Source organism: Clupea harengus, chromosome 26, assembly GCF_900700415.2.
Source record: "Clupea harengus chromosome 26, Ch_v2.0.2, whole genome shotgun sequence".
In the NCBI taxonomy this organism is placed as follows: domain Eukaryota; kingdom Metazoa; phylum Chordata; class Actinopteri; order Clupeiformes; family Clupeidae; genus Clupea; species Clupea harengus.
The window spans coordinates 8,162,560-8,180,779 of record NC_045177.1 but is presented as its reverse complement, the minus strand read 5'-3'; the positions used below and the strand labels follow the sequence as shown (position 1 = coordinate 8,180,779).

Sequence of the window (18,220 nt, the reverse complement as noted above, 5' to 3'; positions counted from 1 at the left end):
CCCTCCTCTGGGTCTCTGTCCCTGTAGGCCAATCATTTTGCTTGATCTTGCCCAGGCTCCGCCATCCATGGCCTGACCCAGCATCTCTCCTGAGCTGGTTCACGCCGCCCCATGTGGTGATACCCTGCCCCAATTACCTCATCAACCCCGCCCATCTTCCGACACACACGCAGACACATCTCCTTCCCCAGTCCCCTTACACACAGAGAGACACACAGACAAACACACTCTTTGCAAAAACATGCCAAAGACTTGCCAGTTAGTGAGTGGAGGGTCTGAGCATTGGCGCACATGCTGTATAACATTCGCCCTCTCAAGTGAGACCCATTTTATGCGTCTATTGTGTGGGTCACACGGCGCGGGCATAAACTCACTGTCCAATAATATTCCCCCGACCGGCTCAAGTCATAAAGTAAGAGGATTAAGAGAAGCTGCATTACAGGGGCATATTAAGCTGGGCTGTTTTGGCTCCAACTGCATCATCACACAGTGGGTGCACTTCACCTAACCACTAGGCCAAAAATCAAGATTTGTTGGCGGCCACTAGAGCTATAAGAGCCTACAACCTGAATCCTCTTCTTAACTCGCGCATCAGGGAGGGACTGTACCTGGATCATTAAAGCTCTCAGTTGTGCTAGTGATTTTTATATTTTTATTTTCCTGTGAGCTAACTAACTGTGAGTCATTCAGAACACAAGGGCGTTGGGGGGGGCCATATGTTTTTTTTTTTCCTGAAACTCACTGACGTCGTTTCTCTCTGGTCAACCCCCTCAGAGGGGGAATTGAAGTATGCCGATGGCGTGGTGAGATTGCAATCAGGTGGAAATTCAAAGGGCTGGGAGGACGATTAGGGGGTGAAGACCGAGGCCTGTGCCATTTAGAGCGAGAGCCAGGGAGATGAATGAGGAGGATTCATTACCCGCAGATGAATTTCGCTGATAGCCTGCAATTTTGTGTTGCCCTTTTAAACGACCCGGTTATTTGATGTCTTATTATGTATGGAGAAGCGCACAAATGAGAACAAATTGCTTCGATTTTTATTTTTTTATTTTTTGGAAGGGGGGCGGGGGAGGGGTCCCTGCATCTTGGTGAAATTAAAATGGCTGCAACGATTCAAACGATTCATCTTCCATAGAAAATCCATTCCTATCAAGCTCAATTGTCTGCCACAGGGAAGCTAGATTGCCGTTAAATGGGCCACTTATTTGTTTATGATTGTGCTTGTGCCAGTTCTAAACTGAGTTTGATTACGGTTTTTATTTTATTTTATATAGTATGTGTAGGAAAACGACTTTCCTGCACAGCCTTTTTGTGTGTAGTCAATGCAACGGTTTCTCAACTGCAGTTACAACATAAATTATTAAAAAGCCTTGGCTTTGGCTACAAGCCAACTTCATGGGGTTCCTGACTGATGCGTAACCAGAAAAAAACGACGTGCCGTGTTCGGGAACTCAAAATGGAAGGGGGTCTTGTCAGGGGTGTCTGCCCCTCAGTCTTCTCGAAATGTCCTCGTTTTTGGACACGATGAGGTTTTTGTCTGTTTTTGTATTTTGGTTTTGTATGTATTTTTACTTGTGCTGTTGCTGTTGTTAATGTTATAATTATGTATCTAATTTATTGCTACTCCTCGGTGTGAAAAGGGAAGAACTGTATCAACCGTACTTCGCTCACGTAGGAGGAACCAGTGAGAATCCAAACTAAACCGAAACATGGGTGGAGGACGGACTGGGTGCTGTCAGAGAGATCTGTGTTCAACTGACCCGTCCCCCACACACACACACACACACACACACACACACACACACACACACACACACACACACACACACACACACACACACCCACACCCCCGGCAGTGCTGCAACAGCCATCACCTGCCAAAAGCGTCCCGTCACGCTAACCACCTCTGCGCATGGCCATGCTATATGCTGATGTTACTGAATTGTAAGCACTTACTACATTTTCTTTTCTTTCTTTTCTTTTGCTATTTAATTGATTATTGCATGTACGGGTGAAGCTCTCCTCCATCACATCCCGCTTGATCATCTGCCCACCCATACCTGTATACCCTTAACATGACAAACACAATGTGGAAACACATGACAAGCCTTTGCCTTCGCCGACACGGTTAAGCACGGGCGGTCAGGCTTGGCTCTGAGTGCCACCCACTTATCAGTGTGAAGAGGGCCTGTTGTGAGGTGGGGGTGAGATGGCGGGGGGGGGGTGGATGTGCAAGGTGTCGCTCCAGGACAGCATATCATAGGCTGATCAGAGGCCCCAGAGAGAGGCACCAGGTGCCTTATGCTGAGTCAGAAGAGATCAAAAGGAGTGCTGACATCTGTGCACTAAGCGACAGATGGACGTGTGCCCACACACACACACACACACACACACACACACACACAACTTCATGCACACCCATATATATATATATATATATAATGTGCGCGCGCACACACACACACACGTATACAAAGCACCTGGACGAAGACATTGACCTCTTCATCATATGATACAGTATGTGCGCTTGTTCGTACATGTGTGTGAGTTTAACCCCACCCCATCTCCTAGAATTACATCACTGGCTACTAACACACACACAATCCATTGTTCCTTTGAATGACAGGGTCGTCCGCACTATACCTGCTGGGAGGGACTGTGCATAAAGGAGGGAGCCTGAGCGCTTCTCCCTGTGCTGGGACTGAAACAATAAGGAGAGGATGAGATGGCAAGAGAGTTTTGAACAATGAAATAAAGGCACTGTGTCTATACATCCAGATATGAAACCACTTCCATATCTTTTATTTAATTTTTTTGTTAAGTATGTAAACTTTACGTTTTCTTTGTACGTTGATTTGCATCTGACTCTGCTCTTGTGAACGCAGCTCAATACAGATATGGGTTTAATTTACGTTGTATATTCCATTTTGTGATTTAAACTTATTTTTTTAAAGATGTTATTTTTGTTTTGCAAACAAGGCAGCTTTTTATTTTATTTTTAGCCCTTACCGTTCCGGCCTTCTTTTCAAATCATGTTCTTCATGAACTCAGATACCTCTTAGATTTTCCAGCGAGGGCATGAGGATTTCAAAGAGATGAGATGAGATGAGATGCTAGGCTGTCTGAAGAGAGACCTTAATCCTCCGGTCTTTGTCCATTTCTGGAGGAGTGGCTTTGCACTAACGTCTTTCTAACGCTGTCAAAAAAGAAGCGCTTCTAACAATCAGTTGTAACCGCCTGGCTCCTCATCACGCTTTTGGTTTCTTTTACACACAGATACACATGCACACATGCACACATGCACAGGCACACATATACACACACACACACAGACACCACCTATAATTTTAGCATAACGCAGCTATCTCTTCTGATCTGTCTGGTAAAACGGCATACAATTCTTATTGATATAATATGCGGCTGGACTCCCTCAAATGTACTGTTCAAATCAAGCCCACAGCACCTGGGTAGGTTGAGCTACAATACGGTTTTCAATCCATGCGGTTCTGATGGTGAGTCTTCATGGCCAACACCCTTATGAGGGAACACTATTGTCTCTGAAAGGCCATTCTCGACCGTAGCCACTAGGGGACGCTAGAACCCTCAGAGGAGAGGCTAGTGTTTTTCTGCCTGCTGAGGCCGTCTTGGACCTTCAGCCTCTTTTTATACTTTATATAGTTCACCATCATGAACTGACTACGGATGATGCTATTAAGAGAATAGCAGTTCACAGGGAAATGTTGTTGTATGTGTGCAATCAAGTAATACGGCAAAGACTTTGGATGTTCCCGAGATGAATGGTATGCCTGGTCTAGGTGCTTGTAACTGCCAGTAGGAAAATCATCCAGTCTTTTCACCGAAGACCAGACAAAAGTGCCGTGTGGCACCGATTTAGCCAATCCTGCTCTCATCCAGATTATCATTCTGTGTTGTGTGAGCACGCACCTGCATGACAGTCAGCATTTCCTTAATGCCTTCATTTAATACCTTTTCCATCCATCAGTTCCGTCCTCCGTCATCTATCCATCTAGGCGTCTGTGTGTGTTGGCACTCTTTGAGGCGGTGTTTAAACTCCTCAGCATAGTGCTTCGCCTAGAGCACCACCACCACAGACACACACACACACACACACACACAGGCAGTCATTTGAGCGCTTTCAGCATCCAAGCACTCAAACAATTAAGTGGCACTGCATTTTGTCTGCTTGAACTGGCCTACACTGCTAGAGTTTTTTTTTCTCCCCCTCCTGGAGCGGTTTTCTCCTGGTGTGTTTTTGTTTTTCCGAGAGCCGATAACCTCACCCATTCAACGCCGCACCATGCTCTGTCATAATGCACTGATTGCTGATTGTAAAACAATATTGTTTTGTTTTAATGACAAGAAGGTTGTTTTTTTTTCCTAAAACAGAGAAGGTTGGGGTGGCCTCGTGTGCCGATCACTCTGCTGGTTTTTTGGCACTGTTCTTGTTTATATGTAGAAGGGAAAGGAGGGCTGGTGGTTTGGTAGCAACTCCGGTGCGGCCCATCGAAGGTCAGAGGTCGGCCACTCCATCCTGTGGAAACGAGGGAAAATTACAGATGTGGAAATGTGGAAAAAGGGAGGGATGTACTTTTAAAAAAAGAGAAGTATTTTTCTCTACTGTTGGTAACAATAAAGAGTGTACATTTATGAGTTATGAAAAAAAAAAAGCTTTTGTTCTGTATATGAATGGCTGTATGTTAACCTTGAACAAAAAAATGAATTCTATGGCAAAGAAATATAATAAATTAATTTTAAAATTTTACCATGGGCGCCTTGTGTATGTGTGGGATTTTCATTACAGACTCTACAACAGCTTTTTCACGTCCATTACATTTCTGGAAAGCCAATCAACCTCTCTGGCAGAGGTCACAGAGGCCTCCAATTTTGTATAAAAGTGCAAAACCTACAAAAGATCAAAGATCTTCTCAAAGCGGCCTTTCCTTGTAGCGTAAGTCAAATAATGAGTGACCAAGGATTATTAAAATGGTCAAATCAATATAATTGCTTTAGCTAGCACCACGAGGTGCTATGTGATGTATCACCATAATAGGTGAGTGATCAATAATATGTGTGATCAATATGCTGTCTCAGCTATTTAAAATTGGCTGTGAAACAAGATGGACTGAAACCAGCAATCATTTAACCTGGATCTTACAGCTCAACTGGTAGAACTATGCAGTAACAGCACATAGTACCTTGTAAGTTGCTCTGTATGAAAAGTGTCTGCTAAATTAATAATAATACCATGCATGTATCATATGTGTCTGATGTGTCACATGCTGAGAATACACCAGAGGGCAGTATAGATACGGACGGTGTGACATCATAGAGGTCCCTGTAGAATGAGGTCACTGCAGAGGTGTGATATGATAGAGATCCCTGTAGAATGAGGTCATTGCAGAGGTGCCGCATTGACTTTACACTAACTGTCTAAATCAGTGGCTGAGTGTGGTGACGACATCATCAGGTAACCAGACAGGTGTGGACCTTATCAGTCATATGCATCAGAACCATACTTAAGTGCCAGCACACGCTGGAGGTGCGGTGGTACGACCCAGGCATCCTCCGACGACTATGGGGAAGGAGGTGCCGTGCTGCCTGTCCGCGTGCTCTGGAAACTGGGACAGTGGTGGAAATAGCAGCAGTGCCCTCATGGGTGAGAACCCATCCCTGTGGTCTTCACTGGACCATACAGGCTCCCATTGTCGGCCGGGCACAGAGTGTCCTTAGCCGGAGCCATTGAGGTCAGCCTGAAACCAAAGAGGACCTGGGTGGAACCACTCCGATTGGGACCACAAAGCCCCTGGAATTTGTGTTATGTGCCTCCTTGGCGAAGGATCGCCGGCGGCTTCTCAGGAATGGCAGAAAACAACGCCTCACCGCACAAAAGAGCAGGGCCCTTAAAGATCGCGTGTTGTTTATGGGAGGTTTTTGTGTCTCTTTTTCACGAGCATTTTCTCATTCCCTCTCCTCTTTAATTCCCAGTCAGCAGGGTGGGCTCAGACGGCTTGAGACGACTCCCATTCTAAAGCCTCTCCTCCGGCATGGCTATGCTTCCTCATTCTCTCTCTCTCTCTCCCCCGATGTATCTGGCAGTATCATTTGCTCACTTCAAAGGAGTAGGTTTGAAGTGACTCGGAGAGTGGGAACCCCCTGATAAAGTCACTCTTTTCAGCCCCGGTCCCTCCCACAGGAACCCGTCTCTATCATGATTTCAGCACGCCTGCCTCCTCTCTGAACCTCCTCGCTCTGCTCCATAATTACTTTTTTGTGTGCCTTTGGACCCAGGGTGAAAATGAACTGCCACACACACACACACACAAGTATGATCACAGAATGGCCCTGCACCCGTATGCATCATTCTCAGAGAAGCCGTTCCATGTGCTTCAAGGCAAATCTTGAGTGAGCAAGGCTAAGATTATTAGAATGGTCACATCAATTGTCAATTCCAGGCTCGTTCCTTTGTAGCTTGACACATGGTGTGACATCTAATACTTGTATGTTTCTGACAATAATGTACTGTAAGCCGTATGAAGTGACACTATGATGGGAAAGTGTAATCAATATGCTGTCCCAGCTGGAAGTCGTGCTTTGGCGCACAGTATGTAGGCCTAGTATAAACGAGGCTTTTCCGGCAGCTGGTCTGAAATAATATTAACAAGGGACAAAGTAAATAAAACCAAAAGGGGGTTATGAATTAGTAATGCTGATGTAAACACAGATGGGAGGTTCCGGAGAAAGGACACGATCAGGATGCACACACACAAAAACACAAACACAAACTACCACACACATGAACACATGCATGGACACACTTCCTTCTCGGCCCTTGCAGACGCAGCTTAGAGTCCTGCCTTTTGGGTGGGGTTAGGGCCTCCTACTCTGGGTGGGGTTATGGCGTCCGCTGGGCCTCCTGCTCTGTCATTATCTCCTGTGGCTGAGACACACGATGGGGGGGGGGGGGGGGGGTTACGTTGCGGGAGCATTTGGGGACGTTCTGGGAATGTTTACAGGACATTTTCATGGACGATGTGGGGATAAGGTTTTGACCATCAGTGCATGCCTCTGGGGAGTCTGGTTGGTGTCCTTCGCTCTGCTGGGGTATTTTTACACACACAAGCGAGTGCGGAGGTTAGGCACGGCCTCAGCAGGAGAATATAAGTACGGTATGCTCCAGATCGTCTGCACACACAAACAAACTCCCCAAATTGGTACAGATTCAGTTCTCCAAAAGTTGATCTCACATTGCTGTTTTTAATAAGAACAGAAAAAAAAACGTTATATAAGGTTCTGGACAGCATGAACACAGACATTTCTGCTCACATACAGAAGAAATGCAGATGTACTGGTAAACAAAGGTTGAGCACCTGTCTTTCTATCTTCAGCACCCAATGTTAAGCACCCAATTTTAAGCACCAAGCATCGTAAATCCTTGAGTTATTCGTTACGCCAAATTCGTCAGACATGCCACACAATGACATCACCTGTGCGCATTGTTTCGCCTATCACCCATAACTCGTTATCAAATATAGACCAACCTCCATCTTGTTCACAATCATCCCATTTGTCCGCTAATTGGTCCTCACACAGGCTGCAGGCTTAGATTCAAGAAGGGTATTACTCTATTAGGGTTTAAGTGCCATGTTCTCACCCCAAACACCTTAATAAACATTTTATAAGAGAGTGTGGTCATATCAACTAAAACAGGAACAGGCCTCAGCTCTGTGCAGGCCCCTAGGTGCTGTGAGGCTATGCGGTTCCACAGAAGCCAAGGCCACAACATTGCGCTGCCCAATGCAATCCCAAAGATTCTAAACCCCCATATATCCCTTTGGCCTTGCTCCTGGGACCGGACTAGCAGAAGACTCTGTCCATTTGGCCTTTGCCTCGGTTAATAGCTCTAATTAGCTTTAAGCGTTTGTGTTGGCAACTCCGACCCAAGGGCTGTAAAATCCCCTCTTCCCCTGGAAGAGCCAAGAAAGCGTCAGTTATTCTGGCTGGGGTCAGTAGGTGACATGCTAAAATGGTATTAAAAACTTAAATGGTAAATATACTCCTAATAATTCTTTGGATACCCTATGTTCACCAAGTTTCTATGCATGGTGTAAATATTGTTAGGCCATAATAGAAAATATAATACATTTGACAGATTTGTCGAGTTTAACTTTTTTAGATCAGCTTATTGGCTCTACTTTTTTGTATTATTCACCTGTTTTAATCTTCTTTTCTCATTTTGTAACCACCAATTCCCATTAATCTCCCCCTCCTTCCCCCCTGTCCTCCTTTCCAAAACATGCGTCCACCAGGTCTGGATGCAATTAGGGCTGCACCAACACAATCCCCCAGCTTCCTGTTTCAAATTTTTTACCCAAACAGCCGTGGGCCGTCGGCATCTTCTAAGCCCACACATGGGTAGGCAGCATCACATTCATTTTCAGTCACAATCATTCACCTCACGGACAAGGCCTTTTATGACCCTCTCACCACTCTGCCTCACTTCAAATAATGGCAGATGCATCTTCATTTGTTTGTACCGATTTAGGGCTAATTTTACGACTACTTTTATAGTCACTGTAATTACCAGGGATTTTATGGAGCTCAATTGTAAATCAAAGCTATAGTCGTGTTGCTAATTGGACAGAATAATTTTTTTCATGCTTAATCGAGACCATCAACTGTCTCACTACTTTCACTGTAGTTAAGCTAGACCGTGTACTGTATGAGAGGATTCTTACCATTCTTTGGCAGTGGTCTGCATTAACAGATGCCTCAGTACACTCTCAATGTAAACACACAGAGGTTGACCTCGATGCTGTGGACCTGCACTGCTTGTAATCTGGTCTACTTGTTTATTCCTCATAATTTATGGTCTCAACCCCGAACTACTCCGTGGGGGTATGAAACACTGATTAGCTGTATAAAACACAGCACAACACAAACTCGTCGGCCAAACTGAGTCGTGTTTTCCAACCGTGGCCTGTCACGGCCGTGTCCCCGGTCTGTGATGTTGTGTGCTAATAGCAGGGGGACTGAGCCGTCCAGCTGGCACACATGCCACCTATGGAGCCCCCCCCCCCTGCTTCCTCTCTCGACTGGCAGACACAAAGACTCAGGGCTCCAGGGAACAAAATAATGATCCTTCAGGAGGGGCCCCCGACTGTCCACCCCTACATGACGAACTCCACCTGCTCGCTCTGCTGCACCCCAGGAGCTCTCTGGCCTGAGGAGACAGGGCCAATTAAGGTATAAAGGAACCGTTGCATGGTGGCATTGCATGGTTTTTTCCCTCTCGGATACTCTCTCTTCCTTAAGTCCATTCGAGGAACAGAAAAGCTATCAATGCTGAAAACTAGACTTTGAGTCATTAACACTAACTCAGTTTAATGGTTTGATAATGGTTCAATACTTAGCATACTCCATTTTTAGTTTTCTCATCTAGGCACCATATTGAATGTCTTTATTTCTGTACAGCCCTTTAAGACGTGGGGATCGATTTAGCTGCATGTAGTGTGCTCAAATGTGCAACGGCAGTAGTGCTTTGTCGTCACAATCTCTCGCTTTCTTTGACAACCTCTCCTCAACATCTCCTGTAGTCCGTACATGACCCTTGGGTGCCACATCTGACTTCCCTGAGAGGATTTTTTTTTTTAGGCAAGCGAAAAACAAAACCAAACAAAAAAAAAACATAGAAACAAAATCAAACAGACAGATCAACAAAACAACAAAAAAAAAGTGTCATGTCATGGTGTCTCCTCCTTTAAGTACTGGGCACCACCAGGTATCCATTGAACGTGATGTAGACGTCCACGTTATCGCTGTAGATGGCGTTCTCGCGCTCGCGCTTGTACAGCCGCACCCACACCTCGTCGTTGAGCTCCAGCGTGAGCATGACGCTCTGGCTCTGCATGATGGAGCGTTCGCTGGGCTGCGCGTACAAGATCACCTGCTCCTTGTCGTTGTGCATGAGGTGGAGGTACGTCTCCTTGAAGTTCCACGTGTGGATGTTGATGTTGAAGAAGTAGACGCCGGGCAGGTAGCAGTAGAACTTGCCCTTGAACATGTTGAAGTGCTCCTCCGGGTTGACGAAGACCGTGTCGAAGACCAGCGCCTGGTAGTAGTCGATGCTGTGCAGCGCCTTGCGTCGGCCCACCGAGAAGAAGGATTGCTGGCTCTTGCAGGGGTCGCCGGGGGTTCCTGCCTGGCCCTTGGTCCCCTTGAACCCCATGGGGCCTCTGGAGCCTGGGAGGCCCTCACTTCCTGCCTTTCCAAATGTGCCTCTCTCTCCACGGTCCCCTTTATCTCCTGTGAGAGGGAGGAGAACAAAAAGTGTTAAAGCTGCACCCAGTGAGCAGACACACATGGATATGGATATGACAGATGTTCACATTGGGATTTGGCCAAATCTCGTTAGGTAGAATAGTTGAAACTCTGCCAGTTGGTGGAGTCATGGCCTACCGACGACTGAGCGACTGGAATATGAATTTAGGTCACTAGAACACAGTCACAGAATAGAGTCACATTCAGCACGGCCAGTTTCGGCATCCTCATTTGTCCCCTGTGCCCTGAGTGGGAGTTTGGTCTTTGTTATGTCCTCCCTGTTTGAACCAGCCCTGCAGCTCCAGCAAGGGAACCTCCCGCGATCCAAATGCATGACCCAGCAGGTCCAGCCCTTTTCATGAGCGCTCAGTCAGCTCAAGGATTACATTGCAAGTATATGAGTCATTCTGTTCAGCCTATTAGGGTATCTCTGGTTGGTTCTATCTACAGTATATGGACATGGTCCTCAGGGCTTTCGTTGTAAACTGCTGCTCTTGGCATTCCGGCAGGCTGCAGTCTGGTCCTCTGCTGGTTGCCCTTGGGCTGTTCCCTGCTCTGGCTGCAGTCTGGTCCTCTGCTGGTTGCCCTTGGGCTGTTCCCTGCTCTGGCTGCAGTCTGGTCCTCTGCTGGTTGCCCTTGGGCTGTTCCCTGCTCTGGCTGCAGTCTGGTCCTCTGCTGGTTGCCCTTGGGCTGTTCCCTGCTCTGGCTGCAGTCTGGTCCTCTGCTGGTTGCCCTTGGGCTGTTCCCTGCTCTGGCTGCAGTCTGGTCCTCTGCTGGTTGCCCTTGGGCTGTTCGCTTGGGCTGTTCCCTGCTCTGGCTTGGTGCTTGACCCTCTGCTGAGGACTACAGCTAGAGTAGCACAGTGTGTTGCTACATTAATCTTTCTCGCTCACTTATACATTCTCTCTCTCTCTCTCTCTCTCTCTCTCTCTCCTCTCTCTCTCTCTCTCTCTCTCTGTGTCTCTCTCTCTCTCTTTCTCTCTCACTCTCTCTCTCTCTGACACGCTCTCTCTCTCTCTCACACACTCTCTCTCTCTCTCTCTCTCCCTCTCTCTCTCTCTCCCTCTCTCTCTCCCTCCTTCTCTCACACAATCATACACACACATGCAGACACACACAAGGTTTTCTGCCACATAAGCAAGTTCTTTGCCAGAATTGTACTCCTGAAGGATGACTTTCTGCGCCTTACAAAAGGAATTCCACCTAATTAACTCAGCTTCACAGTGAAAGGGAAAAGCAGAGCAGTGCAGATTTAACAAACAGCGTTCTTCTGCCAAAGGTTATTTTTTGCCAAACCAGCGTAAATCACTCTATACTCTATGAGCTGAAAATATTTAGATTGTTTGTTTGGATCAGATGGAGAATCTCACACTTTGAATCCCACACCGAACGAAGCCTCGTTATATTCTGATCTTGAATCTTAGTCTGCTCCTCTTTGGCTCCCTTGTTGAATGGGAATTTGAGGGGAACCAAAAAGTACAAATGGCCAAAAGGTTCTCTGGAGATGAGGACAGGGTTGGCGCTGGGTGAGGGAGAGATAAGAAACCCAGAGCGATGTGAACCCATCACGGATGAACTAACACTGTTGACTCGTCTCCAGGACTATTTCAGCGATTGTGCTGCAATACTAAACTGAATGTCTGTGTTCTACTCTGCTACAGTCCATCCCTATTTGCTATGGGTTTGGACGGAAAGGGTTTTTTATCCACTGAGTTTTATACTTTCATTAGGCCTCACTCACCTATGGAGCAATGTGGCTAATCTGTGTAGCATGCAGTGATTGACACATGTAAGCTACCTCTTTCAGTCACTTGCTATGCAGTGCTTATCACAATGAAGGTGATTGAGTAGGCAACCATCAGATGCCAGATGTAAAACAATAATGGCAACAGATGCTTTTAACAACTTGTTGAAGCCCTTGAAACTATGGAACACTTCAAGCAGGCTCAGATGTTAGCTGCATTCATCTCTTGAAGGTTATTCCCTTGTCTGTCTCATGTCTCATGTCTCATGTGGTTCTCATTAACAAACACCTACAGCTTATTAGCGTATATCTTATTAGATATTCTACTGGAGGCCAAGGCTGCATATAGTGGGGTTTGATCGGACCATAGAATTAGAAGAGAATATGATAGGACCATAGAATTAAAAGAGAATGTCCATTGTGCTCTATTTCTATAGATGGGACGTTAGACTTGGCTTCGCCAGCGTAAGGCTGCTCAGTATCAGCTGCATGCTCCACAGAGACACTGGTCTCAGGTTGATTTAAACCAAGAATGGAACACATATATGTCATATATGGAAGCTACAGAAATAGCAGTTCTGTAACTGTTCAAAAGTTGAAGTGTGACATTTTGACAAACAAAACAAAACGAAGCAAACAAAGTGAATAGCACAACATTCATTTAAAGAAAAAAAAGTAGATGAGACATTTTTGGGCCATCACAGAATTACACGAGCCCCCAAACCTATTCTGTGATTTTCCACTGCCGGCTAAAAGGTAGGTGCTCATACCTTTTCATGAGCCTTTGATTATATCTGTGTCTTATAGATTAAACAATGACATATTTACCATTTAACAAATCTGATACATTGGAATGCACAGTGCTCTATGTGTGGGTGTGCAATGGTCATGTTGTTTTATGTTGGCAGACTGACTAGAAAACCTGCATCCTTCAGTGCTATTTCAAAACTCACATCAGAAATAATAGAATCCAGAGGTGAAATCATCCCTCTGCCGCACGCTCGGAATCAACAGACAGCCCAATATGTCAGTGCTCATCTTTCCACTGTGCACGGACCAATCACGTCACAGCAATATGGGAGCACTTATCCCCTTCAGCGAGGCGTACCTTTGAGGATGGTCATGTTGATGAAGGTGCGGACCTCGGGCGTTTGTTGGAGGCCGGCGGAGCGCGGCGAGGACGGGTTCTCGGGGGGGTCCAGGTGGTCACAGCACCGCCGGCAGTACCGCACGGGGGGGCGCGAGGGGGGCGGCACCGTCGCCACCAGGGGGACGAGCAACAGCACATGCAGGAGGAGTCCAGACATCACTGCACCTCACTGGGAGGCAAAGAGAGAGAGAGAGAGAGAGAGAGAGAGAGAGAGAGAGAGAGAGAAAGAGAGACAGAAAGGGGGATGATGATAGAGAGTATGTGAGATGAGAAGAGTGAGTGAGTGAGAATTAGTAAGAGGGAGGGTGAGGGAGGAAAGAAGAAAGAGTGAATTAGTCAGTCAGTAAAGATGTGATTCCTTGAACACCAGGTGTGAGAACCAGACTTACGTCCTTCGTGTGATGATACACCTCTGAATCATGGCATCACTGAGACCAGTATTAGTAGCCCATCAATTATGTAAGCATTCATTTAGCAGCTGGCACTCGTTTCGTTCTGGAGGTCTGACTCGAACACACAAACACAAGGATTGAATGACAAAGCTGAGCGCGGGGCATCTGCCCAGACCCTAATGCATGGCAGAAAAGACTGTAATGACTTAAGACATTTTTCGGTGACATAAACCGAGGTCTGTCAATGACTTGTGCACCCGATGCCAAAAGTGAGAAGTTAGAGAGGGAGCGAGGGAGCGAGAGAGCGAGAGAGCATTAAAGGTAATGGGTGACTCGGGGTCAGCTCCCGCCAGCCTGTGTTATCCTTGGCAAGCTCTCCCCTGTCCTTTAGCTCCTCGCCGGGCCTCCGTCCAGTGGGTCCTCCACTCTCAGCGTTTACAGAGCATCACGTCATTTAACAACAACACAGCTTTTGAGAAACTAGTGGGTAGCACACCTGCCCTAGTCACAACATACTTTATAATGTGTGACGGCTTGAGTATTTACACAGTGGCCCACTGGCTTACATTCACTTCAGGCAACTCAACTGACACCAAAAACATTGTTTCCTTGAAATGACAGATGTTACAGACAAGACTAGCCTCCCATATACTCGCACGGCAAAGGTTAAAGGTCACCTCATAGACAGTCAGCCTCCACTGTCGACTGAATGCGCAGGACACATTTTGTTCTCATTAGCATGTCCATAGCATCAAGACAGAGCGGATCTCTGGCTAGGTAGGCCAACTGAGTTCACAAGTCGGCATTTTGCCCAGATTTTTGATGACATTATAATTTCTTCTTTTTGTTTCAAGTAACTAATATGGACATATATGCCCACTGTCCTGAACTCCCAAAAGAACACAAGAGAAGGCCGTTGAGCTTAAAAGGCTGATGAGCCGAAACCAGTGAACATTTATGTCAGGAAGCTTACCCTGTGAATTTATTTTCCTGCCTGTGTAGTGATTTGCATTACAAATTGTGTGAGCAGAACAAAGCTGTTGAAAAAGTGCCTGCCTAATGGTCAAACAGGCTCTAGGCCCACTCTGACAAGCTGTTTATTGAGGTGTAGTAGTAAGAACTGTTCAAGCCTTCAGGGGAGCGCGACTGGTGAATTACCATCTCAGATTTCACTACTGACATTTATTACCCCTTTCCTTCAGTATTTAGCGAAGGGGTTGGCTCCTCTGCCCAGAAACACATACTGAGGGTTTAAAGTTGGATACTGACTGTGAGTGATGTCAAGAGTGAGATACCCCAGTGAGGAAATACCACTGTAAGACACCAATTTCGGCTATGGAAAAGGTTGCAGTAGCTATAGCCTATGCAGTGTTTTGGCATTCATACACTTTATGGCTTTTATCTGCATAAACCATGTGACTAGACTGCCGATGTATGTTTGTACCTCATCAAGGCTCCTGTTCTGACTTCTGTTGCTGCTGGTTTCTTACGGCCAAAGATAACTGGTTGGTGGGCATGAAACTGAGAGAGCATGCGGAAAGAATTCCAGACTCCTTGCCTTGGTTCGAATTTATGCATTGCAGATAACAAGACTTAGCAGACATGTTTTGCGCTTTTAATATACTTGATATAGTCGGGCTACATACTTTATTGTTACATCATCTGACCAACATCACCAAGAGCCGGCGCCACTGGCTCGCTGCCCTCTTTGAAATAAAGATGTTTTAATTGTTGTATATCATGAATTATCCGGTGATGCGTAATTACACGCAACGTTTACGTGAAGATTTCATACCTTATATTCAATACATCGCTATTTCAACGTCATGTCCAGGACTTAAGGACTCTAAAATCGAGATGTTTTAGTAAGCTCTAACAATGAGCCACGTCCTCAACTACTAAACCACTGGCAAACACATCATCTTACAGAACTGTTACGGCATGCAATAACTCACAAGCATTTGTAATGGGATTCATAATAATACCCCACGCATCTTTTCTAAATGTGCTTTGAAATTCCGCCGAGTTGACAAAAGACAAAAGTGTCTATTCGCATAAATGGTAATGATAGAAAATTGAATTAGCTTTCGTCATTGTTGCACCCAGTTGAGTCCAATGACGTGGGGGGAAAGGCTGTTCATCACAATAGAATAACAATTTGCCATGGAATTACTTTAGCCTACCTCAGAAGTTTCTGCAGCTGCTCCGAGAACTGCTTTCGTGTCGATCAGCTGAGAGCTTCGAGCATGTAGCGCAGTGAGGGAGTTCTCGCTCGCTCTCTCTCTCTCTCTCTCTTGCGCGCGCTCCCTCTCTCTCTCTCGGTCGCTCTTTCTCTTTTTCATCCTAGTCCACCACGTTCTCCTCCCTCTTTCATTTCTCTGTCATTCATTCTCCCTCTTTAGTTTCTCCTTGGATTACTCCGCTCTTTCAAGAGTTCTTTTCATGCACAAGCTTTCTGAAGTCACCCCTTTCATTTTTCTGGTAGAGGAAAATGCTGTAACTACTAAGCCCCCTTATCCTTCTCTGAAAGTCAGATGTGTCAATGGTAGGTGTTGAATGTCCCTGTCTTTCCTGTCTAACCAAATAAAATCCTTGGCTTGCAACAACCTCTTTTCCCCAGAGGGTATAATAAATCACTTTTATTAATCACATCCATCTTAGAATCCCCCTCCTAGAACCGGGATACAGTTTTCCTGACCTTTTTCTGCCAGTGACAATGAAAGACATCAATTATGGCAATTCCTTTTTTTGCGGTTGGATTTGATTGCTAATTGTAAAAGAGGAGCTTTAGTGTAATCGGTACCAGCCCTGCTGTGAAAATAGGCAGAAATCCTCATGCTGCTTCACATTAGACTTGGGCGAGCTCGAGTTCCACAAGCTGTGCTGGCCAACTGTATATCATGTGCCCCTCACTGGCTGAAGGGACGCGTGGATTTTTTTGATCGTTAAGCCAGTTGACTGTGTTAAGTGAACACGTCTGCTTCATAAATAACCACATTATAAACAACACATGGCACGCTTGCTAAGCAGATTCCAATATCATGGCTGACTGGCCGGGCCACTGGCACTGGCACTGGACGACCGCTCCAACACGGCCCAAACTGCCCTCTGTTGGAGTTACACCAGATGGGAGTCATAGGCGGCTTGACACCCATGCTCCTTTCAGTGTGGATAGTTGAACTTTGACCTGTGTCAGTCCCCTCTCGGGAGGGGGGGTCAGTGCAAGCGAGGGTCATACAGGTCTCGGGATGATCGTGTCATTTCTGTGCGCCAGAGGGGCATTCCAGCTGGCCACTCCATCTACACCACGCCGGTGATGTCCTTCACGTCGAGACAGAACATCCTAAGCGCTGCTCCTCTCTCATACTCATTTACATTACATTTAGTCATTTAGCAGACGCTTTTGTCCAAAGCGACGTACAAGGGAGAGAATATTCAAGCTACGAGCAATAGAACCTGGTGTAACAATAAATAAGTACTACTTTACATAAGAAATATAACAAAAATGAAATAAAAAAGAAAGAAAGAAGTGCAGAAATGTAACTGCTGTAATTGCAAGTTACGCACATACTCCCCCATATTCATCTGCCTTCCCTTACGTCTGAGGAATTTTGCTGACCGTAGCTTCATGCTTTTCAACCAACCCACCAAGTCTCTATATATTTGACCGCATTCATTGATTGTAGTCAATTTTGTTATACTTACATGCACTTACATATTGTGTATGATATGTTTCCTTACTGAACGCTTTGAAATATTGTTTTGGTTAAAAAGGCGTTGTTACTGTTACAACAACCTTCAGCACCCTAATTGACCTTGCATTTATATGATAAGATATGATTCATATATTTCATTTCACATTTGCTGTCATTCACTTTTTTGTATAAAACCATTATGTTTTATCTATATTCTTACACTGATACATAGATACAAAAGGTATGATTTGTTTTACAGTGTTTCAGAAAACTGAAGAATAATGACCGTACTCTATTTCTGTGTTTATCTATTCAGTCTATTGTAATCAGTTTTGTCAGACTGCTCTATGAAGTTCACTGTACCACTGTAACTACAGCAGGCAAAAGCCAAGGAAGTGTAAGAGTGTTTTAGATTGGTCACACTAGTGTGCATTCAGCGATCTGAAAAGTCTAACCGTATGCATAGCTGTGTTTGCCATTTGAGACATGCATTGGAAGAGGGATTATTGAGTGTTGAACGCAGTGTTTCATTTTTACAGGAGATAAGAGGTGTTCTGCATTTTGTCTGTCCAGTTATGTGAATTAAAAGAAATGAGTTTCAGAAAACGTGTGTAAGCCTAATTTACCAATTTAAACCAATGGAAAAAAAAATAACTGTTTGTACATAAAGAAATGTCTTTGCGGATCCATTTACCCTTTGTACATGATACATAAAAAGATGACATGATCATACCCAGCCTCTGATTTGGGGTCTTGTCACAACAAGACATCAACATCACAACCAACGCCTTCCATTGGAACGGTACATACAGTCTTGCCTTTTGAAGGACTGTTGTGTGTAATGTTTTTATGACATTGAAAAGTGAATGGAAGACTGAGAATTAGCTCATAGTAAAACATT

The 18,220-nt window shown here is 45.4% G+C and overlaps 1 protein-coding gene across 1 annotated transcript; it reads right to left on the bottom strand.

Annotated features, from left to right (window-relative positions):
- Positions 1-9,094: 9,094 nt before the first annotated feature.
- Positions 9,095-16,372, bottom strand: c1qtnf6b (C1q and TNF related 6b). Its single transcript, XM_031564076.2, has 3 exons — positions 15,808-16,372; positions 13,191-13,401; positions 9,095-10,323 (listed from the first exon to the last, which is right to left on the bottom strand). The coding sequence occupies exons 2-3, from the start codon at positions 13,387-13,389 to the stop codon at positions 9,779-9,781; spliced, it is 744 nt and encodes a 247-aa protein (XP_031419936.1). The 5' UTR covers positions 13,390-13,401; positions 15,808-16,372; the 3' UTR covers positions 9,095-9,778.
- Between the last annotated feature and the right edge of the window lie 1,848 nt (positions 16,373-18,220).

Excerpts from the sequence above, each read along its gene's own strand:
- c1qtnf6b (XM_031564076.2), bottom strand. The coding sequence starts at position 13,389 with ATGTCTGGACTCCTCCTGCATGTGCTGTTGCTCGTCCCCCTGGTGGCG. Across the intron at positions 10,324-13,190 it reads CAACATGACCATCCTCAAAG|GAGATAAAGGGGACCGTGGA; the intron begins GTACGCCTCGCT and ends TCCCTCTCACAG.